This window comes from Rhinopithecus roxellana, chromosome 8 (genome assembly GCF_007565055.1).
Source record: "Rhinopithecus roxellana isolate Shanxi Qingling chromosome 8, ASM756505v1, whole genome shotgun sequence".
NCBI lineage: Eukaryota > Metazoa > Chordata > Mammalia > Primates > Cercopithecidae > Rhinopithecus > Rhinopithecus roxellana.
In genome coordinates this window covers 101,932,308-101,957,757 of record NC_044556.1, presented here as the reverse complement: position 1 = coordinate 101,957,757, position 25,450 = coordinate 101,932,308, and the positions used below count along the sequence as shown (strand labels likewise).

At 39.1% G+C, this 25,450-nt stretch overlaps 1 protein-coding gene across 4 annotated transcripts in view; it reads right to left on the bottom strand.

The window, feature by feature from the left end:
* Positions 1-25,450, bottom strand: part of RYR2 (ryanodine receptor 2) — a 793,619-nt gene that overhangs the window by 184,651 nt on the left and 583,518 nt on the right. For all 4 annotated transcript variants that reach the window (XM_030936088.1, XM_030936090.1, XM_030936089.1 and 1 more), the window contains exons 42-50: positions 24,813-24,927; positions 23,408-23,540; positions 22,133-22,236; positions 18,588-18,723; positions 11,681-11,867; positions 9,895-10,000; positions 7,417-7,537; positions 2,307-2,476; positions 829-1,049 (exon numbers count right to left, since the gene is read on the bottom strand). In XM_030936088.1, coding sequence (XP_030791948.1) covers positions 829-1,049; positions 2,307-2,476; positions 7,417-7,537; positions 9,895-10,000; positions 11,681-11,867; positions 18,588-18,723; positions 22,133-22,236; positions 23,408-23,540; positions 24,813-24,927 — 1,293 coding nt within the window. The remainder of the gene's footprint in view (positions 1-828; positions 1,050-2,306; positions 2,477-7,416; positions 7,538-9,894; positions 10,001-11,680; positions 11,868-18,587; positions 18,724-22,132; positions 22,237-23,407; positions 23,541-24,812; positions 24,928-25,450) is intronic.

Here is a 25,450-nt window from a genome sequence, read left to right as displayed (position 1 = left end):
AGGCAACGGCAAGTGTTTCACCTCGTTTAACACTTAGAAAATCTCTGTGAGTGAGGCGTTTTGGTTCAATTTTACAGAATCTTAGATTAGGGAAGTTAAAGCGCTACACTTCTGATTTTCCACTTCTTTCAGTGCCATCTGGCTCTCAACCCAGACGCTCTACCATGGGTGAAAACGTGCCCTTCCCCCAGGGACTGCTAGGCAAGAGCTCCTGGAGCAGTTACAAAGGATCCATGACCTTTCTAGGCGCTTGAGAAATTCTCACTTTCACAGGCAAAACTTCATCAGGGCGAGACACGTTTCTGGTTTTCATAGTAACACATTCTAGCACTTCTACTGATAGGAAATGGTTTTCCAGGTTGGAGGAAATATTCAGCCTTCATCATTGCCCCACATAAATATGGTTTTAATATTATGCTGTATCACATTTTATATTTAAGAAGTCCCTTTTTTCTTTTCTCTTCTAGAAGAGGAGTTAAATCATCAAACACAGTCAAAAGGGGAGATCTATTCACCTCACCTAAAGTGGCCAAGGACTCCCGACACAATTTCTCCCCACTCCCAACATCCAGAATAGTATTCTATAACTGGTCAAAAGCTATATCCAACAGCTGGATACCCTAGGGAGGCTTGGAGGAACACTCCAGAACTCGACTGGGAGCAAGGGCGCTCAGAGAAGACTCATACCTCAGTATATGGGACTACCTAAAATGAATTAAATCTGTGGTATGGAAAATGTTTCCAAAATTCCAAATAATTTGTCAAAAGCCACACTGTAAATTCTGTTTTTTAAAGAAGAAGCTGGCGTAGAATTTGTCATCCACTCACCCACAAATAGAGAGTAAACAAACTTCTATAGAATCCCGCTGAGCTTTGGTAAGTGAACAGCCCTTAGAAAGTCTATACACAGTATGAAGTAATGAGTCAATGAGAGAAGCATGGTGCTCTGTGCCAGCAAAGAGAGGAGCACATCTTGTTAACAACGGCAAGACGGCTGTGCAAAGGTACCGATTGAGGGCCAAGGCCATGTCTGTAGCACTCAAAGCCGCCTGAAAAAGAATCAGAGAGTAGAAGGCCATTTGTGTTTGGCAGTAGATAACTTTCAAAGGGATTAACATGGGAACATATAATTTCACTATCTAGAAGATGATAGCGCTATGAGACATGTAAATGTATTCTTCAGTTATATCTTTAAATGTGGGGTTCATATGATTTTTACCACTAAAAACAATCAACTATCAATTGTTCATAAACAGATAAAAATGAATGAAATGACACCTATCTCCTCAAAAAGCTTAACAGGCTCAGATTCTATCATTAAATATCAATGGTAGGATCAACATAAGAAGACGATAATATCACAGATGTGTTTTCCTTTGCTAGGCAAAGAGAGGAGCTTATTCTCACAGTAGATCTCATATGCATAAATTCTTTCTGAATTCTCTTTATGATTCATATTTATTCTTCTCATGTCTATCAGCACCAATAATCAAAGGATAACTGTATTACTATGTTATCATCCATACTATTCAGGTCCAGAATTTCATCTGAATATGCAAAACAAAGAAAAAAAGTTTTCATTTCAGTTTTGTGATTCTGCTCTCGTATATTTTGTGAAGGGGCTACTGTCAGCTCAAGTCCTGATGTACTTTGAAATCAAAAAAGCACATTGAACTGATAAAATTAATGAGTACATGAAAGTAGGTATTAAATGTGTACAGTACTATAACTACTATAACAACATTTAGAACTTCAGCTTATTCCACAGTGTTTCAAAGAGAAGAACATTTAAGCTGATAACGGCAGATTCTCTGTGTGGGTCACCCAATATACAGAACAGATTTCAATCCATTTGTACCTTAACAAACGAAGACACCAAGATGATAATGACTCAACAATATCCATTAAATCATCGTAATTCTTTAATTGCTTTTATTGAGAAGCATAAGTGTTTAGGCCAATTTGGAGGTTGATACTGAACAGAGGTTAACAGGAGTCACTGTGACCTCCCAAATTAGAGTTATGTGAACCTCTGATTGAATCCCATAGCACCTTATCAGAATTCTTATCATATTCTTTTTGGTCAGTGGGAAGTTTCCTGAGGTGGTCAGTTTATTCAGTGAATTCCTTGAGAACATAGCCTAGTTTTATTTTCTGTTTACCCATGGCTTACCTGAAAATATAACAGGTAATCAATAAACATTCATTGTCAATCAATTAATCTATCTATCTATCTATATATAAGAATATCATAAGGCACAGAATGAAGAGTCAAGAGAGGAGGAAGTCCATTGCTCCAATCTCACCGTATCTAAAGAAGCAGCCGCCCGGAGATCTGGCAGAAAGCCAACCTCAAGAAGATGGAGGAGGAAGTCTTGAACCTCAATTCCATAGACCCTGTCAAGGAATAAAACCATGGCTGCCTTGTGATCTGGGCAAAACCCCGCAGACATGTCAGGCTCCACCGCATTCCCATCTAAAAGAGAGAAGTGAGTTTTGGTGTCAATGGCTGTGCCATATATGGGCTAGATTACAAATGGCTGCTTTCTAGACTTCTTACATTTTAAATAAACTTTTCAGTGAAATGGTTTTCTGTTCTTCAACTACCCTCAAGCTATTACCGGAGTTTGCTAAGGAAATAAGGCAGTGCAATTTAAAGCCAAGGTCATTTAAGTGTTATATAGGCATCCACTTGTTAACTGCATACAGGATACAAGATGTGGCATTGTTAGATACTTAGGAGAAACAAACAGGCATCCAAAATCTACTTTCTAAAACTGCAAGTGAAATCCATGAAAAGTTAAAATGTAAAGTGGGGATTTTCACTCTTTTCTAAGCAAGCCTGTTTTAAACATGAATAAAGCTCATCTACCCTTATGTGATAATCTTGGTATATTTCTCTTTTTATGCCTTAGAACAACAACAAAATGATGAAATAACACTATAAAACCAGTATGGCTTTCATATGAAATATGTTTCATTAATCATAATAGCATTTAACACGCATTTAAGGGTCATATTGTTTTCTCTATCAATACTCGAAGCTTTATGCCTATATAGATTTGTGAATTCTTTACAGTAACTCCGTAAGTTCCCTAACTGGGGACCACTGATAAGAGAAATAATGGGATTATGTGCCAATTTCAAATACTGAAGAATTGATTTACTTCCTGTTTGACCATATAATTATGCCAAACTGGTGCTGATCACACACCACGATTCTACAAATAATATCACAGAACTTTTCATATGGATACAACATCAAAGAAACAAGAACTCATGAAACAAGATGACACATGACCACAATCATCCTGAATAAACCGAAAGAATAAAATGACAACTTTTCTGTTTTCACTTATAGTCAATGAACAAATTTTATATGTGAATCATGAAAATAAACAAATAATGTTCTAAAGGAAACTAGACGAAAGGATAATGCCTGGTAGTATTATAACAACACCTAATACAACTAATACATTCCTTTCCTTACATTTAAAAATAATAGTTCTGATGTGTTGTGCTGCTGTCAGGCACAGCACTAGGAACGTTCCTGACATGATCTTATGCAATTCCCACAACCCATCTGTGAGGCTGCTATTATGATTCTCATTCAACGGATCACAAAAACCAGCCTTTAGAGAAGTTAAGTAACTAGTCCAAGGTCATACACCTAGTAATTAATGGAGTTGTATTTAAACCAACTAAAACTGGATTTAAAATCCAGTAATCCCAGCACTTTGGGAGGCTGAGACGGGCGGATCACGAGGTCAGGAGATCGAGACCATCCTGGCTAACACGGTGAAACCCCATCTCTACCAAAAAAATACAAAAAACTAGCCGGGCGTGGTGGCGGGCACCTGTAGTCCCAGCTACTCAGGAGGCTGAGGCAGGAGAATGGCGTAAACCCAGGAGGCGGAGCTTGCAGTGAGCTGAGATCCGGCCACTGCACTCCAGCCTGGGCAACAGAGCGAGACTCCGTCTCAAAAAAAAAAATAAAAAAAAAAGCTGACTTAACCTTAGTGTTAAATCAGTATGCTCTGATTTTTAATTACAAATCTATATAAAATTCAATTTCAATTCTCCTAAAAATCACATTAAAAAGGAATTTAAATGTACAGTATTCTATTATCTTAAAGTGTAGCTGTGCCTAGGGAAAAGGGGAGCAACCCACTGATCCTGCTCTATATGCTTTCCTTTTTAAACTCTTATCCAAGCAGACATTCATTTTAATGAATGCCACAAATGCATCTGGCTCAAGACTCACGGATTGGCTCAAGTTGCTGTTTTATTTGCACCATCTCCTCAAACACACTGGAGACAATAAAGCAGCAGTTTCGCCCCACGGTGCCTGCTGTATACATCCATCCACAATTACCAGCAATGCCTACTGTATTCATCCACCTGCAATTACTGCCTCAGACAGGGCGGCCAAATCAGCCCGGGCCAAGAGCTGCAGGATTACGTGCTTGTTCTCAAGTTTTCTGAACCCCTCCTTCTTTGATTATTATTCTGAGGCATACTCTAGCTTGGAAATAAATATGATAAAAATGTCTGAGGAAGACCTTAGCTAATCCTGAGAAGAGAAAATATCATTCTTTAGAGACATATTTCACATACTAAATATAGAATGTATAATAACCATTATTACTGCTACTTGGTGATGCTTATAGACCAATTGAGTTGTCATTGAAAAGGAGAAAGAAATATAGGTGTTTTAAGCTTTGCAGTGAATGCATAGCCACATAAAGTTAAATGCACAACTATGGTGACATAAAAACCGACAGGTTTCTGTCTACGTTCTCCACAAAAGGAAAGCAGAAAAAAAAAAAAAAAATTTGAGATGGAGTCTCGCTCTGCTGCCCAGGCTGGAGCACAGTGGCACGACCGCCGCTCACTGCAATCTCCGCCTCCCAGGTTCAAGCGATTCTCCTGCCTTAGCCTCCTGAGTAGCTGGGACTACAGGTGTGCACCACCACACCCAGCTACAAAAAGAAGAGATTTAACAAATACCAATGGATTGTGTTAAAAGTTAACTTTCATTGTGGCTGTGATACAAAATTCACAAACACACACACACAAACCACTGTGACTCCCGATGGAGACAACATACTGCAAATATGTGAAGAAAAATAACATATTAGAGCACAACTAACTAGTAAAGGAAAGAAAGCAACGTGAAAACTCTTGAAGGCTGCTAAAGGCAGATGACTGGAGGAAATGAGGTACCTGGAAACTTTGGGGCCCATTCTGAAAAGGACACCTGGGCTCTCTTACAGTCTATGTTCTTGGTTCTTTGTTATTACTCATATTACTACAAAATTCAATGCTTCACTATTTCCTAATCTGTATGTCACTGGTACTATTATTATCTTTGTCCTGATAGTGTCTATTTTGCGGCTCAAAATATAGAATAAGGAAAATATATTTTCCTTAAGCAAATGAACATGAGTTAGAAGAGAGGTACAGAGAAAGCAGATGAAGATGAGCTACAGATGCACAAGGAAAAGAAACTGGCTCAAGTAGGGAAGCCAAAGGTGGGGAAAAGTTTTAATTTCTAGCTTTGCCTAAAGCTATAATGAGCGTTTGATTATTACGGTAGTTTTGTCACCTTGTAGATTTGGGTTTAAGGTTAGCATACACAAGACTTTACTTACTCATAATCATGCCTGGCAAACAGGATGAGCTACCTTCAGATATATGGTGACCCCTTTCGTTCTAGACTTGAGCTACTATAGCCTGCCTTCTCTGGGAACATAATTAATGAAAGAAAATGATTATATACAGCATGCACTTCCTACCTGATTATGTTTTTTGTTTGTTTGTTTGAGACAGAGTTTCGCTCTATAGCCCAGGCTGGAATGAAGTGGTGTAATCTCAGCCCACTGCAACCTCCCCACCATCCCAGGTTCAAGCGATTCTCCTGCCTCAGCCTCCCAAGTAGCTGGGATTACAGGCATCCACCACCATGCCTGGCTAACTTTTGTATTTTTAGCAGAGACAGGGTTTTGCCATGTTGTCCAGGCTGGTCTCGAACTCCTGACCTCAGGTGATCCACCTACCTTGGCCTCCCAAACTGCTAGGATTACAGGCTTGAACCACCACGCCCAACCCCTAATTATGTTTTGTTCTACAATTAGAAGTCTTTCATGTAAGTGATTTATGTATAAATATCCAATAAAGTATTGAAAACTGAAAAAAAAAAACCTTCCATTTGAGAAAGTGAAAACAAAGTATATTTGGGATTTAACATTTATTTTAGTTGTCTTCAATAATTTCTTTAATCTTAAAAAAAATTTTATCCTTACTCATGAAAAGAACACTTCTTTTTGGCCAGGAGTGGTGGCTCACGCCTGTAAACCCAGCACTTTGGGAGGCCAATGTGGGTGGATTGCGAGGTCAGGAGATTGAGACCATCCTAGCTAACATGGTGAAATCCAGTCTCTACTAAAAACACAAAAAACTAGCCCAGCGTGGTGGTGAGCACCTCTAGTCCCCGCCACTTGGGAGGCTGAGACAGGAGAATCACTTGAACCCGGAAGGCGGAGATTGCAGTGAGCGGAGATCGCGCCACTGCACTCCAGCCTGGGTGACAGAGTGAGACTCTGTCTAAAAAATAAAAAACAAAAACAAAAACAAACAAACAAACAGAACACTCTTTTTAACAGAGGGGATTTTAAAATCTCTAAGTCAAAAGCTATCATCATTGTTTTTAATAGAAAAGCATTACAAGAAAGTGACAATGAAAACTACAAAAACGCATGAACTAAGGAACTGAGGTCAAGAAAGAGGAGCATGCAACCAATGATAGAAGGCATGACATGAGACAGTAGGGTGGTGGTGCATATTTCTGCTTTTCTGGAAGCTGTCTGAAATGTCATATAAAAGAGAATTAAAATCTCAAAGCAAACACAGCTTTAAAAATAATGGAGAAAAGGCCGGGTGTGCTGGCTCCCGCCTGTAATCTCAGCACTTTGGGAGCGCGAGGTGGGCGGATCACGAGGTCAGGAGATCGAGACCATCTTGGCTAACATGGTGAAACCCCATCTCTACTAAAAATACAAAAAATTAGCCAGGCGTGGTGGCAGGCGCCTGTAGTCCCAGCTACTGAAGAGGCTGAGGCAGGAGAATTGCTTGAACCCAGGAGGTGGAGCTTGCAGTGAGTGGAGATCGCACCACTGCACTCCAGCCTGGGCTACAGAGCGAGACTCCATCTCGAAAAAAAAAAAAAAAAAAAAAAAAAGGAAAAAAATTATAAAATATATACTTTATAGCTTTTTTAAAAAAAGAAATTAAAGTAGTATAGACATAATTTAGGAAGCGGAGAGGTTGGGATGTTGAGTATGGAAAACATCATTTAGAACATGATGTCATCCAACATCCTACTGAATTAGGACGTCCTACTGAAGTTGGCCTTACCTTTGGCTATTGTTGGCATCTGAAAAGCGATGCTGATAACGCCCACCAAATCTCCCAAGGGAATTAGGGATCTCAAAATAGACCTAATTCTGATGGCTTCTCCCTTACCAGCATGAATCAACTATACAGGAGGAAAAACAAAAAAGAAAACATTAGAACAACTCTGTGATATCAATGTTACAATTCTGTCCAGGAAATCTGAAGTATGGGAATCCAAGTCCAAAATAATTTTCTGATCAGTATATGTATAAAGTTATGCCTCTCTCAGAAATAGTCTCTGGCTTACCTGTGGATATTTACTTGCTCACACAGTTTTCATTGACTTCAGCATACACCAAATTATTTATACTATGGTCTAGGCCAGTTGGTTCATCCATTAGAACAACAGTTTTAATCCTTTTGGGGACTGTTAAGATATATTGAGAATCTGACGTGTTTACAAAAGTTTACTTTCCAAAATTACATGTAAATGCCTATCAATAACACGAGCAATAATACAAACAAAATTATCATTAGACTCTGAACATATACTAATATTTATGACGGAATTAGCTTCTTTCTTGCTTTGTGCTAAGAAATGAATTGCATATCCATCGGTCTTCGACCCTGATTTTTCCCAAGGCTGGATTTATAATGTGGAGGAAATGATGAACATAAATCCTAACAGTTCTTTTAGACTGACATGAAGTACCCGGGATGACTGTGGATGACGATACAGTCAAGAATCTCAGCAAGTCTTCAGGACAGACTCGGCTTGCAGAGCCGGGATGGGCATCTGTTTGCCTCATTACAGGGTGTGAAACGCAAGCACAATTTCTGGCACATAGAAGGCCTCAAATAATAGTTTTGTGAAGATGCATAAATTTCAGAAATGTCAAGGTTGGTCCCTTATTACTCCACTTAGTTTTTCCCCCATTAATAGAACAGAATGAAAACTTCTATTTATTAGTATACTTTCTCTTTGTTTCGCTGACGTGTTTTTCTGAGATGGGAAAAAGAACAAATATTGTCAGCAAGTTTTTTTTGTTGTTGTTGTTGTTGTCAGTAATCACCTCCAGCATAGAAATTTTTAATAGTCTCTGTTTCCATTTACTAAGACGAAAAAATCTTACTAGGTGCAAAGTTTAAATTTTTATAAAAATCAGACTCCAGTTTTCTAACATTCTAACATTTCTCTATCCTGTGATTCCTCTCTGTTCACAAGAAAAGAGTACATCAAGGAAGTTTTAACCTCTGGGTATGAAAAACCTAAACCACACAAAAAACCCAACCAAAACCAGAAGAAATATAGATAATAAAGGTAGAGAGAAAGGTGCTTTGTAAGAACGCCCTGGCTTCTTGCTCATCCCACTTTAGAAATATCCTTACAGTTCTTAACTACCCCAGCACCAATCAATGCGTTTCAAACTCTCAAACTCTGGGTTTATTTCCCATTAGGAGATCTGGAATTGAATGTTTTGGGCCCTGGGCCAGGATTTTTTTTTTTTTTTTTTTTTTTTTTTTTTTTTTTTTTTTATGAATCTAGTAGAATAATACAGAATCAACTACAATAAAATAAAGAACAAAATATCAGAATGTATTACAGAGTGAAACTATTATTCCATGAAACTTTAATTTCATTTGGGTCAAAAAGTTTCAGAAAACACTAATCTAGGCTGGGTACATTGGCTCACACCTGTAAGCCCAGCACTTTGGGAGGCCGAGGCGGTTGGATCACTTGAGGTTAGGAGTTCTAGGCCAGCCTGGCCAAGATGGTAAAACCCCGTCTCTGCTAAAAATACAAAAATCAGTTGAGTATGGTGGCGGGTGCCTGTTGTCCTAGATACTCAGGAGGCTGAGGCAGGAAAATCACTTGAACCTGGGAGGCAGAGATTGCAGTGAGCTGAGACCATGCCACTACACTCCAGCCTGGGAGACAGAGCAAGACCTTGTCTCAATATTAAAAAAAAAAAAAAAAAAAAAAAAAAAAAAAAAAGGAAAGCAAGAAAGCAAGAAAGAAAGAGAGAAAGAAAGAAAACACTAATTTATATGGTCTAAATAGCTCTTAATATCCACCCCCTACACTTTCCCCCTCACTTTCCCCTAAAACAATGGCAAACACATAGAGCTAAATACACAAAAGAAAATGACTTTTGGTAGGAGCAGTTGCTTTCTGCATGCACTATAACAGAAGAGGAAATTGCATAGAGAAAATATGTTCTTTTCTTCTTAAAATGTGGGAGGCTGTATGAGTTTCAGAGATATATGAGTAACTTAAGTACTCTATTAATGACTTGCACTGAAATCCCATTACTAATTTTTACAACCAACAAGACATTTCCAACTAAACAAACACTTGTTCGGCAATTAGACTGCAGCTATTATTTTTAATGGAGCATGAAGATTATTGGTTTTGGATGCTATTATGCTCTTTACCAGCTATAGATGTCTTAATATAGAGAAATCAGGATTGCTGCTCCTGAATCCCCAGGAACTCACATGCATCTCTGGTGCACAGCGTCCCAAGAGGTCAATCAAAGCTGCATAGAAGGTCATGATTGCGTTCCCCATGTGGATAGTGTCATCTTCCTCCTCCTCTGTATCACTTCCATGAATGTTTCAAAAGAAAGAGAAAGCAAATGGGATAACTGACATTTCATGTTTATTACATATCTCTCCGAGGAAAGGGACTACTAGGTAACCCATTAGTCTTCTGATACATTTCATATATGGTATAAATGGAGAGCTTGACGTTTTTAAGGGAGAATAACAACTGGTTAAAGATCAAACGTGAGATTCTAACACCAAGAACACATCTGTGGAAATTTTAGTATTAAGATTTCTTTGAAGGGAAAAGGAGGAATTGCTCATTTGATAGGTTCTTTTCCTTTCTAGTGGTAGTGTATTAACAAAGAAAATAACTGATAGAAGGATGTGTGAGCTTAGACTATTTCTATAAATGGCACACATGTAGAGAAAGGGTGACAAAGATGTCATATAAGGTCACTTGTAAGGCATCCAGTACAGTGCTTTGCCCAAAGTACTTTATAAATGTTATTGCACTTGCTCACCTACCTCTGTACCAGCTACTCAACCTCCTGCAACCCCTGCCAAAGAATCCAACATATCTCCCTCCCCATCTCCGTAGGGAAAATCTAATTACATGTTCTCTTGCTGATGAGAGCCAAATCTGGATGGCCCTGGAGGCTCACATCCTTCCTCCTTGGTAACTCAGCAGACAGCTGTCCCCACTGAATATAGCAGTCTGCAGAGTGACAGTGAGGCCTCAAATAACAGCCTCATTCCTGGGCATGCAAGGCTGCCCATGAGGCCCTCAGGTCTACCCTTGCTAGTGTGGTCCTGGGCCAGAGGTGTCTGGATACATTTTCTACTACCGAGAGAACCTAAGAGCTCCCTAGTTGCTTCATGGCCAACTGATAAGCATGTAGCATGGTATGTGTGTGTGTGGTGGGGAGTGCTCATTCTTGCTCTGGGAGTGCTCCCAGTCTGCAAATCTGGCTATGGTGTACATGGAACATCTATGCCCAGTTTACATGTAAAAGACAAAGGGTTTGCAGAATTGCATTCACTCTATTGTTTCTTTGTTTAGAAATGTGCCTCAATAAAGCCCTATGTTATATCTTTACCAGAGGCACTAGCAGTGTAGATGCATGACCCCCCGCTGGAGGACATTCACCTACACAAATAAGCATCACACTTGGATTTACTTATGTCAATTACTGGAATCTAGTATCAACAATGTATAGCTACAGATAAATGTAAGATAGTGACTGCTTTCCGTATCTGTCTCCTATACCTCAACCAAGCATTACGTTCCTCAGAATGACACCTTTTCTCGATTTTACCACTATACCCGTTTAGCCAAGTCCCCCTTTTATTTGAGAAAGGTCTCTTTCTAATCATAAAATCTCCTTCTAACTACCTTCCCACTAAACTCTAGTCCAACCCCAAAGGTTCACCTCGTATCATTTAGAACAAACCCACCTTGCCCTAGCTCCCCTGGGAAAATTCATAAGACGCATCTCCTACAACCTAGACTTCCCTCAGCTAAATCGACACCATCTTCTTCAGCTCTCTTTGTTCATTTGACCTATTCCGGCATCAAATTCCATTCATGCTTCCGAATCTAAGACATTATGTTTTCAAAGGGAGAAATCTTCAGCACCACAAGTTATATTACAGTTCATAGGATGCAGAATATATTTTGTAAAATTTCACATCAAGTAGTATGGATCACTCGTGAGGGTGTGTATATTAGACCTACAGTGTTTTACTGGATCCGCTATTTGGTGAGGGACCATCTCGAGAGGGATCCTCGGCGATTTTGATGGCTTCTTCCATTGCTGCAAGAAGCCCATTCCCACCTTCTCCTCTCAAAGCAGGACCAAAACACTCAGGCCTCCGAATGAGCAATCTCACCACGACATTTGCATTCTCCTCCACACTCTCCCCTAAAGTAGAATGGGGAAGATAAGTAAACAAATATGATTATATGGAAGTTCTGAACAAGAAAATGTTATACTAATCATTTCCTATGCATAAGAATAACTAAAATCCAACAATATACTGATAAAGCCAAAATGTAACCCAAATTACTACTTTGGGTATACAAGACACAGTAAATTTCTTTTCTTGCATTACAAATTTTCAGAGTAAAGTCTTACGGAGGCATAAACTATTGATTCTCACTACCTTGTTATTATTATAGAATGATGTCATAATCCAAACTATTATTGGAATTCAAAATAAAAAATTTATGAGAACTTATGTGCTTAAAATTTTAATTTAAATAAGGAAAGAAGTATATAAACAAATATTGTATTATAAGTGGTTACTGTGATAAAACCCTATCGATTATAAAATATGTGATTTCTTTTTTTTTTTTTTATTATACTTTAAGTTCTAGGGTACATGTGCATAACGTGCAGGTTTGTTACATATGTATACTTATGCCATGTTGGTGTGCTGCACCCATCAACTCGTCAGCACCCATCAATTCATCATTTATATCATGTATAACTCCCCAGTGCAATCCCTCCCTCCTCCCCCCTCCCCATGATAGGCCCCAGTGTGTGATGTTCCCCTTCCCGAGTCCAAGTGATCTCATTGTTCAGTTCCCACCTATGAGTGAGAACATGCGGTGTTTGGTTGTCTCTTCCTGTGATAGTTTGCTAAGAATGATGGTTTCCAGCTGCATCCATGTCCCTACAAAGGACGCAAACTCATCCTTTTTTATGGCTGCATAGTATTCCATGGTGTATATGTGCCACATTTTCTTAATCCAGTCTGTCACAGATGGACATTTGGGTTGATTCCAAGTCTTTGCTATTGTGAATAGTGCCGCAATAAACATACGTGTGCATGTGTCTTTGTAGTAGACTAATTTATAATCCTTTGGGTATATACCCAGTAGTGGGATGGCTGGGTCATATGGTACATCTAGTTCTAGATCCTTGAGGAATTGCCATACTCTTTTCCATAATGGTTGAACTAGTTTACAATCCCACCAACAGTGTAAAAGTGTTCCTATTTCTCCACATCCTCTCCAACACCTGTTGTTTCCTGACTTCTTAATGATTGCCATTCTAACTGGTGTGAGATGGTATCTCATTGTGGTTTTGATTTGCATTTCTCTGATGGCGAGTGATGATGAGCATTTTTTCATGTGTCTGTTGGCTGTATGAATGTCTTCTTTTGAGAAATGTCTGTTCATATCCTTTGCCCACTTTTTGATGGGGTTGTTTTTTTCTTGTATATTTGTTTGAGTTCTTTGTAGATTCTGGATATTAGCCCTTTGTCAGATGGGTAGGTTGCAAAAATTTTCTCCCATTCTGTAGGTTGCCTGTTCACTCTGATGGTAGTTTCTTTTGCTGTGCAAAAGCTCTTTAGTTTAATTAGATCCCATTTGTCAATTTTGGCTTTTGCTGCCGTTGCTTTTGGTGTTTTAGACATGAAGTCCTTGTCCATGCCTATGTCCTGAATGGTACTACCTAGATTTTCTTCTAGGGTTTTTATGGTATTAGGTCTAACATTTAAGTCTCTAATCCATCTTGAATTAATCTTCGTGTAAGGAGTAAGGAAAGGATCCAGTTTCAGCTTTCTACTTATGGCTAGCCAATTTTCCCAGCACCATTTATTAAATAGGGAATCCTTTCCCCATTTCTTGTTTCTCTCAGGTTTGCCAAAGATCAGATGGTTGTAGATGTGTGGTATTATTTCTGAGGACTCTGTTCTGTTCCATTGGTCTATATCTCTGTTTTGGTACCAGTACCATGCTGTTTTGGTTACTGTAGCCTTGTAGTATAGTTTGAAGTCAGGTAGCATGACGCCTCCAGCTTTGTCCTTTTGACTTAGGATTGTCTTGGCAATGCGGGCTCTTTTTTGGTTCCATATGAACTTTAAAGCAGTTTTTTCCAATTCTGTGAAGAAACTCATTGGTAGCTTGATGGGGATGGCATTGAATCTATAAATAACCTTGGGCAGTATGGCCATTTTCACGATATTGATTCTTCCTATCCATGAGCATGGTATGTTCTTCCATTTGTTTGTGTCCTCTTTGATTTCACTGAGCAGTGGTTTGTAGTTCTCCTTGAAGAGGTCCTTTACATCCCTTGTAAGTTGGATTCCTAGGTATTTTATTCTCTTTGAAGCAATTGTGAATGGAAGTTCATTCCTGATTTGGCTCTCTGCTTGTCTGTTACTGGTGTATAAGAATGCTTATGATTTTTGCACATTAATTTTGTATCCTGAGACTTTGCTGAAGTTGCTTATCAGCTTAAGGAGATTTTGGGCTGAGACAATGGGGTTTTCTAAATATACAATCATGTCATCTGCAAACAGGGACAATTTGACTTCTTCTTTTCCTAACTGGATACCCTTTATTTCTTTCTCTTGCCTGATTGCCCTAGCCAGAACTTCCAACACTATGTTGAATAGGAGTGGTGAGAGAGGGCATCCCTGTCTTGTGCCAGTTTTCAAAGGGAATTTTTCCAGTTTTTGCCCATTCAGAATGATATTAGCTGTGGGTTTGTCATAAATAGCTCTTATTATTTTGAGGTACGTTCCATCAATACCGAATTTATTGAGCGTTTTTAGCATGAAGGGCTGTTGAATTTTGTCAAAAGCCTTTTCTGCATCTATTGAGATAATCATGTGGTTCTTGTCTTTGGTTCTGTTTATGTGCTGGATTACGTTTATTGATTTGCGAATGTTGAACCAGCCTTGCATCCCAGGGATGAAGCCCACTTGATCATGGTGGATAAGCTTTCGATGTGCTGCTGAATCCGGTTTGCCAGTATTTTATTGAGAATTTTTGCATCGATGTTCATCAGGGATATTGGTCTAAAATTCTCTTTTTTTGTTGTGTCTCTGCCAGGCTTTGGTATCAGGATGATGTTGGCCTCATAAAATGAGTAAGGGAGGATTCCCTCTTTTTCTATTGATTGGAATAGTTTCAGAAGGAATGGTACCAGCTCCTCCTTGTACCTCTGGTAGAATTCAGCTGTGAATCCATCTGGTCCTGGACTTTTTTTGGTGGGTAGGCTATTAATTGTTGCCTCAATTTCAGAGCCTGCTATTGGTCTATTCAGGGATTCCACTTCTTCCTGGTTTAGTCTTGGGAGAGTGTAAGTGTCCAGGAAATTATCCATTTCTTCTAGATTTTCTAGTTGATTTGCGTAAAGGCATTTATAGTATTCTCTGATGGTTGTTTGTATTTCTGTGGGGTCGGTGGTGATATACCCTTTATCATTATTCATTGCGTCTATTTGATTCCTCTCTCTTTTCTTCTTTATTAGTCTTGCTAGCGGTCTGTCAATTTTGTTGCTCTTTTCAAAAAACCAACTCCTGGATTCATTGATTTTTTGGAGGGTTTTTTGTGTCTCTATCTCCTTCAGTTCTGCTCTGATCTTAGTTATTTCTTGCCTTCTGCTAGCTTTTGAATGTGTTTGCTCTTGCCTCTCTAGTTCTTTTAATTGTGATGTTAGAGTGTCAATTTTAGATCTTTCCTGCTTTCTCTTGTGGGCATTTAGTGCTATAAATTTCCCTCTACATACTGCTTTAAATGTGTCCCAGAGATTCTGGTATGTTGTATCTTTGTTCTCATTGGTTTCAAAGAACATCTTTATTTCTGCTTTCATTTCGTTATGTACCCAGTAGTCATTCAGGAGCAGGTTGTTCAGTTTCCATGTAGTTGAGCGGTTTTGATTGAGTTTCTTAGTCCTGAGTTCTAGTTTGATTGCACTGTGGTCTGAGAGACAGTTTGTTATAATTTCTGTTCTTGTACATTTGCTGAGGAGTGCTTTACTTCCAATTATGTGGTCAATTTTGGAATAAGTGCGATGTGGTGCTGAGAAGAATGTATATTCTGTTGATTTGGGGTGGAGAGTTCTATAGATGTCTATTAGGTCCACTTGGTGCAGAGATGAGTTCAATTCCTGGATATCCTTGTTAACTTTCTGTCTCGTTGATCTGTCTAATGTTGACAGTGGAGTGTTGAAGTCTCCCATTATTATTGTATGGGAGTCTAAGTCTCTTTGTAAGTCTCTAAGGACTTGCTTTATGAATCTGGGTGCTCCTGTATTGGGTGCATATATATTTAGGAGGGTTAGCTCTTCCTGTTGAATTGATCCCTTTACCATTATGTAATGGCCTTCTTTGTCTCTTTTGATCTTTGATGGTTTAAAGTCTGTTTTATCAGAGACTAGGATTGCAACCCCTGCATTTTTTTTGTTCTCCATTTGCTTGGTAGATCTTCCTCCATCCCTTTATTTTGAGCCTATGTATGTCTCTGCATGTGAGATGGGTCTCCTGAATACAGCAGACTGATGGGTCTTGACTCTATCCAGTTTGCCAGTCTGTGTCTTTTAATTGGAGCATTTAGTCCATTAACATTTAAGGTTAATATTGTTATGTGTGAACTTGATCCTGTCATTATGATATTAACTGGTTATTTTGCTCGTTAGTTGATGCAGTTTCTTCCTAGCCTCGATGGTCTTTACATTTTGGCATGTTTTTGCAATGGCTGGTACCGGTTGTTCCTTTCCATGTTTAGGGCTTCCTTCAGGGTCTCTTGTAAGGCAGGCCTGGTGGTGACAAAATCTCTAAGCATTTGCTTATCTGTAAAGGATTTTATTTCTCCTTCACTTATGAAACTTAGTTTGGCTGGATATGAAATTCTGGGTTTAAAATTCTTTTCTTTAAGAACGTTGAATATTGGCCCCCACTCTCTTCTGGCTTGTAGAGTTTCTGCCGAGAGATCTGCTGTTAGTCTGATGGGCTTCCCTTTGTGGGTAACCCGACCTTTCTCTCTGGCTGCCCTTAAGATTTTTTCCTTCATTTCAACTTTGGTGAATCTGGCAATTGTGTGTCTTGGAGTTGCTCTTCTCGAGGAGTATCTTTGTGGCGTTCTCTGTATTTCCTGAATTTGAATGTTGGCCTGCCCTACTAGGTTAGGGAAGTTCTCCTGGATGATATCCTGAAGAGTGTTTTCCAACTTGGTTCCATTTTCCCCCTCACTTTCAGGCACCCCAATCAGACGTAGATTTGGTCTTTTTACATAATCCCATACTTCTTGCAGGCTTTGTTCATTTCTTTTTCTTCTTTTTTCTTTTGGTTTCTCTTCTCGCTTCATTTCATTCATTTGATCCTCAATCGCTGATACTCTTTCTTCCAGTTGATCGAGTCGGTTACTGAAGCTTGTGCATTTGTCACGTATTTCTCGTGTCATGGTTTTCATCTCTGTCATTTCGTTTATGATCTTCTCTGCATTAATTAGTCTAGCTGTCAATTCTTCCACTCTTTTTTCAAGATTTTTAGTTTCTTTGCGCTGGGTACGTAATTCCTCCTTTAGCTCTGAGAAGTTTGATGGACTGAAGCCTTCTTCTCTCATCTCGTCAAAGTCATTCTCTGACCAGCTTTGATCCGTTGCTGGCGATGGGCTGTGCTCCTTTGCAGGGGGAGATGCGCTCTTATTTTTTGAATTTCCAGCTTTTCTGCCCTGCTTCTTCCCCATCTTTGTGGTTTTATCTGTCTCTGGTCTTTGATGATGGTGACGTACTGATGGGGTTTTGGTATAGGTGTCCTTCCTGTTTGATAGTTTTCCTTCTGACAGTCAGAAGGACTGTCTGTTGGTCTGTTGGAGATTGCTTGAGGTCCACTCCAGACCCTGTTTGCCTGGGTATCAGCAGCAGAGGTTGCCGAAGATAGAATATTGCTGAACAGCGAGTGTACCTGTCTGATTCTTCCTTTGGAAGTTTCCTCTCAGGGGTGTACTCCACCCTGTGAGGTGTGGGGTGTCAGACTGCCCCTAGTGGGGGATGTCTCCCAGCTAGGCTACTCAGGGGTCAGGGACCCACCTGAGCAGGCAGTCTGTCTGTTCTCAGATCTCAACCTCCGCGTTGGGAGATCCACGGCTCTCCCCAAAGCTGTCAGACAGAGTCGTTCGCGTCTGCACCGGCCCCCGCTGCTTCCCCTGTTGGTCTTCAGCTGGGCGCTGTCCCCAGAGGTGGAGACTACAGAGACAGGCAGGCTTCCTTGAGCTGCTGTGAGCTCCACCCAGTTCGAGCTTCCCAGCGGCTTTGTTTACCTAATTAAGCCTCAGCAATGGCGGGCGCCCCTCCCCCAGCCTCGCTGCTGCCTTGCGGATAGATCGCCGCAGACTGCTGTGTTAGCAGTGAGGGAGGCTCTGTGGGCGTGGGACCCTCCCGGCCAGGTGTGGGATATATTCTCCTGGTGTGCCTGTCTGCTTAAAGCGCAGTATTGGGGTGGGAGTTACCCGATTTTCCAGGTGTTGTGTGTCTCAGTTCCCCTGGCTAGGAAAACGGATTCCCTTCCCCCTTGGCTTCCAGGTGAGGCGATGCCTCGCCCTGCTTCAGCTCTCGCTGGTCGGGCTGCAGCAGCTGACCAGCACCGATTGTCCGGCACTCCCTAGTGAGATGACTCCCTAGTGAGATGACCTCATTGAAAATGCAGAAATCACCGGTCTTCTGTGTCGCTCGCGCTGGGAGTTGGAGACTGGAGCTGTTCCTATTCGGCCATCTTGCTCCACCCCCAAAATATGTGATTTCTTTACTAATACTTCGTGAAAGTGCTGAGATGAATCCTTATTATATATACATGTCTCTATGCAGTTTTAATAATAACCCAAAAGACCTCAAGAAAACGAGTCCTACCATTGCAGAAGACAGCAAATCTGAGAAAGTCAAGATATCTCTCTCCTTCAACTGGATTCCACCCAATGTCTGGATAACCCTTAGACACCAGCATTTGGCAACTTTGCAGTCCACAACCAGCCAAGTAACGAACTACCTGCAGACAACATGATTAACCAAGAGTTATCCCTTGGAGGAAAAGCCATTAGATGCTTACATTGGATACAATAAATGACATCCTCAAAGGATGCTTTTAAACAAATGCATTTTTGCAAGTTCTTTTTGCTATCATGATAATCTACTTGAACTCCCTTTAGTAAAACCTTAAACTTCAGAAATATTTAAATATCGTCATAAAGTGGCATCATAATAAACATATTTACGATCCTACCATAAGCTTTGGTTTTTTTAAGCTTTCTCTAAGCAGACATTCATTTTAATGAACGCCACAAATGCATCTGCCCGGGGCTCACGACTCACGGATTGGCTCCAGTTGCTGTTTTACTTGCACCATCTCCTTAAACACATTGGAGACAATAAAGCAGCAGCCTCACCCCACGGTGCCTGCTGTTTTCATCCGCCCACAATTACCCACAGTGCCTGCTGTATACATCCACCCGCAATTACGTGCAGTGCCTGCTGTATATATCCGCCCGCAATTACTGTCTCAGACAGGGCAACCAAGTCTGTCTGGGTGGGGTAAGAGCTGCAGGATTATGTGTAAAACTATGAAAGAAAAATATTTCTGAATTTTATAGTATTTACTTTGAGACCCTTACCTATCAAAGTCATAAATTGCAAACATGTCTAACGACCTCTGGTGCAATGTAAAAACTGCACCCACGATATGAAAAGTTCTATCTGAGATGCAAAGGTATTTTAAAGAGATAAATTGTTTCCAAAATGATACATCAATTTAATGGGGAAGCAGGTGTGAGAAAATACATAAAGAGAGCAAAACCTAAGATTACAGTCAAATATCCTTGGTTCAAATCAGATGTGCAGCATTTACCAAACACCTCATTTTGAGCAAGTTACTTTTACTTTTGTAGCCGAGGTTTCAGTGTCCAGGACATTTTTGATAAGACAACCCATTTTTCAGTATTGATGCAATGAGCACATAAAATATTTTTGCCTGGCCTTTCCTCTTAAAATATTTTTGTTTTATAGGAATGTTGGTCCTCTACAATATTTCATAAGAAATTCAATTTTAAAAGAAATCCCTAGAGAAGTCATTATCAATGGAAGCAAGACTGTTTGAGGAGCAACTTGTCAAGCAAATTGAGTTATATCCAGCTCATGTTAAATCAGTTTCAAAAATAAATAAGTAATAGAGCTAAAAATGTTTTATATCAACTATAGCGAAGCAGGAGAACCAATGTAGAATAAAATCATCTATTTGAAGTAGAAATTCAACGAGCTTTGAAAGATGTTGTCATCTGTGAAAACACACCATAATCAAGATGCAGAACACTGCCGTCACTCCTCAGAGCTCCCTGGGCCCTCTGCAGTCCCTTTCTCCCCACACACCTAGTCCCAGACAATCTGTTTTCTCTCATTACAATTTATCTTGCATTTTCCAGAACACGTGTACACGTAACAATGCAGCATGTATCTTTCTGTGCCTGGCTTCCTTCACTCAGCATATGATTTTGGGATTCATTCACATTGTAGCACATGCCAGTTCTTCATTCTTTTTTATTGTGGGATGACATTTCACCTTATATGGGTATATCACAGTGTTATTTATCAGCTAATACATTGATGATCGGTATTCAAGTTGTTTGCAGTTTTTGGCTATGATGAATAAAACTGTTATAAACATTCACGCCCAGGTCTTTGTGTGGACATATATTTTCCTTTCTACTGGGTAAATTCTTAGCAGTGGAAAGCCTAGGCATATAGTTTATGGTAGGTTTATGTTTAATTTGTTAAGGAACTGCCAAACTGCTTTCCACACTGGCTGTACCATTACTCATCATGACAGAAGTAGAAGAGAGTTCTAGCTGCTCCTTGTCCTTCTCAGCATTTGGTATCATCAACCTCATTAGCATTAGCCATTTTAATGAGTATGTAGATTAAAAGATTTTAAGTACGATATGGGGGAAACATGTCCTGAGGTGCCTCAGAGATGCAAGACTTCGTGATCCTGGACTGGTATGTCAGGAGGATTTGGGGAAGAGTTTCACTCTTTCATGTCTTCAACAGCCATGCACTAAGTGTCTACCCAGTGCTGACGCTGTTCTCTAAAGTGGGGACAAAGCAGTTAACAGCAGAGAAAAAACCACTCTCACCCACCTGGCTTGATATTATAGTAGGGGATGAATTTTTAAAAATGTATAACTACATAGAATTTGATTAAATATATTAATAATTTTAAAAATAAGTTTATATAAATATAAATAAAAGTATACATTGGTATATAAATATAAATAAAAGTATATATTTGTGTATATAATACACAAATATTTACATCTCCAATGGTTGAAAATAAAGCAGTAAAGGAAACAGGAAGAGTTTAAGGAAGTGGAGAAAAGGTTTCAATTTTACATAGCATGGATATGGAAGAGCTGATCAAGAGGTTGACTTTAGAGCATTGACTGAAAGAATGCCTACAAAGAGCCATGATGGTATCTTGGGTAAGGATGTTGCAGATGGTTGGACTAGCAGGTGGCAAAGACCCTGAGGCTGTGCTCAGCTGGTGTGTTCCAGCTACAGCAAGGGGACAAGTGTGCCTGAAGCAAAGAAGAGAGAGTGCAGGAGAGCTGTAGGAGATGAAATCAGGCTGGTATGCAGGATCAGATGATGTAGGAGCTATTGCATCATCTTTGGTTTTTACTGGGAGTGAGATAGAAAGCCTTTGGGGAGTACTGGATGGAGGATCGGCATGATCTTTTTAAGAGGGTCACTTTGGCTGAGAAGGAAAGAACAGATTCCAGGGGAGCAAGGAAAAAAAATCAGGTGACTACTCGGAATGCTATTGTAACTACAATACAGGGAAAGTTTCTCTAAATGCTAGTATACACACATGTGGCTTAATATCCTTAGAGTGCATGGCTTTACTATATCGCTGATGCTTTGTGCTGGAATAAAGTATATGTGATATAAAATGTACATATGAGATGTCAAAATAGCCTTTTTAAAAACTGAAGTGTATGATTAAGTCAAAAGTGGAAGCAGATATCATGAAAAGACAAAAACACATAAGAATACAGATACAGAACGTTGCTTCTCGTTCCATAGAAAAACGTTTGTGATCAGAGAAAACTCATTTTTTCAAATGTATTGTTCTTCATGACTTCTAACTACAATATAATGTATAGTAGAATTATATACAATGTAATATATAACATTATATAGTGTGCAATGTAAATTATAACATACTTTAATTCTAATATCACTAGAACATATTGTATTGGTGCAAAATTAATTGTGGTTTTGGCCATACTGTCACACTGCAAAACCACAATGACTTCTGCACCAACCTTAGTTATATTTAAAATATTGAGAAAGAACTATGGAAAAGCATAATTCAGACAAACACACAGGGCAGGAACACTGCTGACCTTTTCTAGATCCGGCTCACGCAGAGCTAATGCTAGTTCATTATTATCCATCACCGAAGCTGCAGCCACATCCAGTGGTGTTGAACCTCTCATAGCTGGGGAGGCTGTTAATTCAAATGAAGATGAAGTATAACCTGGATTGTGCTGTATCTATAAACTCCATATAAAAATATCCTACCTCTTAAAATTTAATTTCTAAACACCATCCACAGTGTATTAATCTATAATGATTTAAAGTTTAATTTTTAAGTATTTTTAATTGACAAATAAAAATTGTATATATTGTGGACATGTTTTGAAATATATGTACACTTTATGGAATGACTCAGTTGAGCTAGTTAACATATGTATTACCTCACATACTCTTGTTTTTTGCGGTGAAAACACTCAAAATCTACTCTGGCAGCAATTTTCAAGAATATTATACATTAACTACAGTCACCATACTGTATAATAGTTTTCGAACTTATTCCTTCTATCTAACTGAAATTTTGTATCCTTGAACATCTCCCCAACCACTCTTCCCCAAACCTGGAAACCTCAACGTTTCTACAAGTTCGACTTTGATTTTAGTGCCTACATGAAAGTAAGATCATGCAGTATTTGTATTTCTACACATAGCTTATTTCATGTAATGTAATATCCTCCAGATTCATCCATGTTGTGGAAAATGACAGGATTTCCCTCTTGTTTTTAAGGCCAAATGGCATTCCATTGTGAATAAATACCACATTTTTCCTATCCATTCATCCACTGATAAACACATAGGTTGATTCCATATCTCAGCTATTGTGAATAATGCTGCAATGACCATGGAAGTACACATATCTCTTTGACATACTGATTGTTCACAGCTTTTGGATATATATACCCAGAAGTAAAACTGTTTGATCATATGGTAGTTCTATTTTTAACTTTTTGAGGAATCTCCTTAATGTTTTCTAAAATGGCTGTAGTAATTTACATTCCCACCAACAGGTATAAGGGTTCCGTTTTCTCCACACCCTCGCCAACACTTATTATGTTCTGTCTTTTCAATAACAGACATGCTAACAGGTGTGAGGTGACAGCTCACTGTGGTTTCAATTTGCACTTTGCTGATGATGAGTGATAGTGAGCATTTTTTCATATACCTATTGGCAAACTGTATGACCTCTTTGGTGAAATGTCTATTCAGGTCCATTGCCCAATTTTTAACCAAACGTTTTTGCTTTTTAAATGTAATATGTATATTATTTTTTGACCTTAAAGATGAAATAAAAGTCATTTACTTACCAAGACCAACACTGCTGTTTTCCAGTAAATAACTGAGATGATCAAACATAGCTTTTTGATTCTGCCTACTTATACGACAGAAGTAACAGAGAAAACGGCAACAGTTGGCCACCATCTTGGGAAAGGTGATTTCCTACAGAAAAATCATGTCATTAGCTGCTGAAAGCAAATGAAACTTATAAAATTGAGTTCAGATGTTGAGGTCTCAATCACATCGTCAATCCCCGTGTGTCCATGTGTGGGCCAAACTTCAGATACTGAAGATCTTCAAATGTGCAGCAGACTATGACTCGCCTCATCCCTGAGTCAATGAAAATCAAGCCTGGCACTAATTCAGAAACTTCATTAACATCAATGGGTTAGATCAGAAATTGATTTATTACCCTATTCTCAAAGGTGAAAGGCAGATTCCTTTGTGATGCCTCACTACCACTATCAGCTGTGCTTCCACGGGTGGAGGTTGCAGTGAGCCGAGATCGCACCACTGCACTCCAGCCTAGGCGACAGAGCAAGACTCCATCTCAAAAAAAAAAAAAAGAAAAAAGAAAAAAGAAAAAAAAAGTTCACTTTAGAATTTTACAACAAATACATCCAAGAGTATTATCATCAAATCTCAATCTGGATTGGAAATTAAGTGAAACCAACCAATGTCGGTATCATAGAGGATGGCTGAGTCTGAAGAACATGCTTGTGCCATGGACTGGTAACATGATGGGAACTGACTTACAATTCAAAATTTTAAAATAAATTAATACATAGAGTAATTTTTATGTTTCTAAGTTTCTAAATATCCCCTAAATGAGACACTTCAGTTTCTAAATATCCCCTAAAGAAGAATAACTTAGAAGGCCAAAAATTACATAGCATAAGACAGGAAATTTTTTATCAAAATCAAGTTAAAAAAAAAAAAAACTAATAGTACGTTCAACTCTCTAAGGTGTGTGTGTTTTTTTTTTTTTCAAAAAGTGTTCTTTAAAAACAGTCACCCTAAGAGGATTTAAGAAATTCTCGTTAAGAATCTGCAATCTGGGCCAGGTGTGGTGGCTCACGCCTGTAATCCCAGCACCATGGGAGGCCAAGGCGGGCAGATCATGAGGTCAGGAGATCGAGACCATCCTGGCTAACACAGTGAAACCCTGTCTCCACTAAAAATACAAAAAATTAGCTGGGCATGGTGGTGGGCACCTGTAATCCCAGCTACTCTGGAGGCTGAGGCAGGAGAATGGCATGAACCTGGGAGGTAGAGCTTGCAGTGAGCTGCAGCGAGCCTAGATCGGGCCACTGCACTCCAGCCTGGGCTCTGTCTCAAAAAAAAAAAAAAAAAAAAAAAGAATCTGCTATCTATACACTCCAGGAGATGATACTAAATAGCACTAAATAGCATCTCAGGAATCAAAGACTTTACCTTGGACTCTCCACCTCCAAGGACGTTCACCATGACCTCCATCACAGTCTCATGCATCCCCAGTGCCCTCATGAGATTAGGGTGCTGGTAAAACACCTTGTTATTCATAATATCCCTAGAAATGACAACGGACGTATGGGGTAAAGCTCAGAGCAACATTTAAATAGTTAACCAAGTTTCTCATAAATCTTTTAGAAATAATTTATGCAAGTTGAAAAGTAAAAGCAATCACAGTATTTAATAAGCCACAAAAGTTAATGAATGTAATTGAGTTATCCTAAAAAATACTGATAATTTACCAAAACTGGTTGACAAGTGTCTATTCTTTTTAATCATAATAAACATAGTAAATATGTAAACAGTTAAAATGAAATATATTTTGGACACATCATTCCTAATTTTATGGATATCCAACCATGCATGTGTCCAACCTTCTTTTATATAAAAATATGAATAGTGTTATACCATGTTTACATAAAAATTCTTCATATATAAGTATCTCTGCTTTTCATATATATGCTATTGTTAGTACTACATTCAGTATTTGTATATATAATTACAATAGTGTTATTTCTTTTTAAGTTCATATTATCATTCTGACAAATACTTAAAAGGATTTAAATTCTCCAAGAGAAACT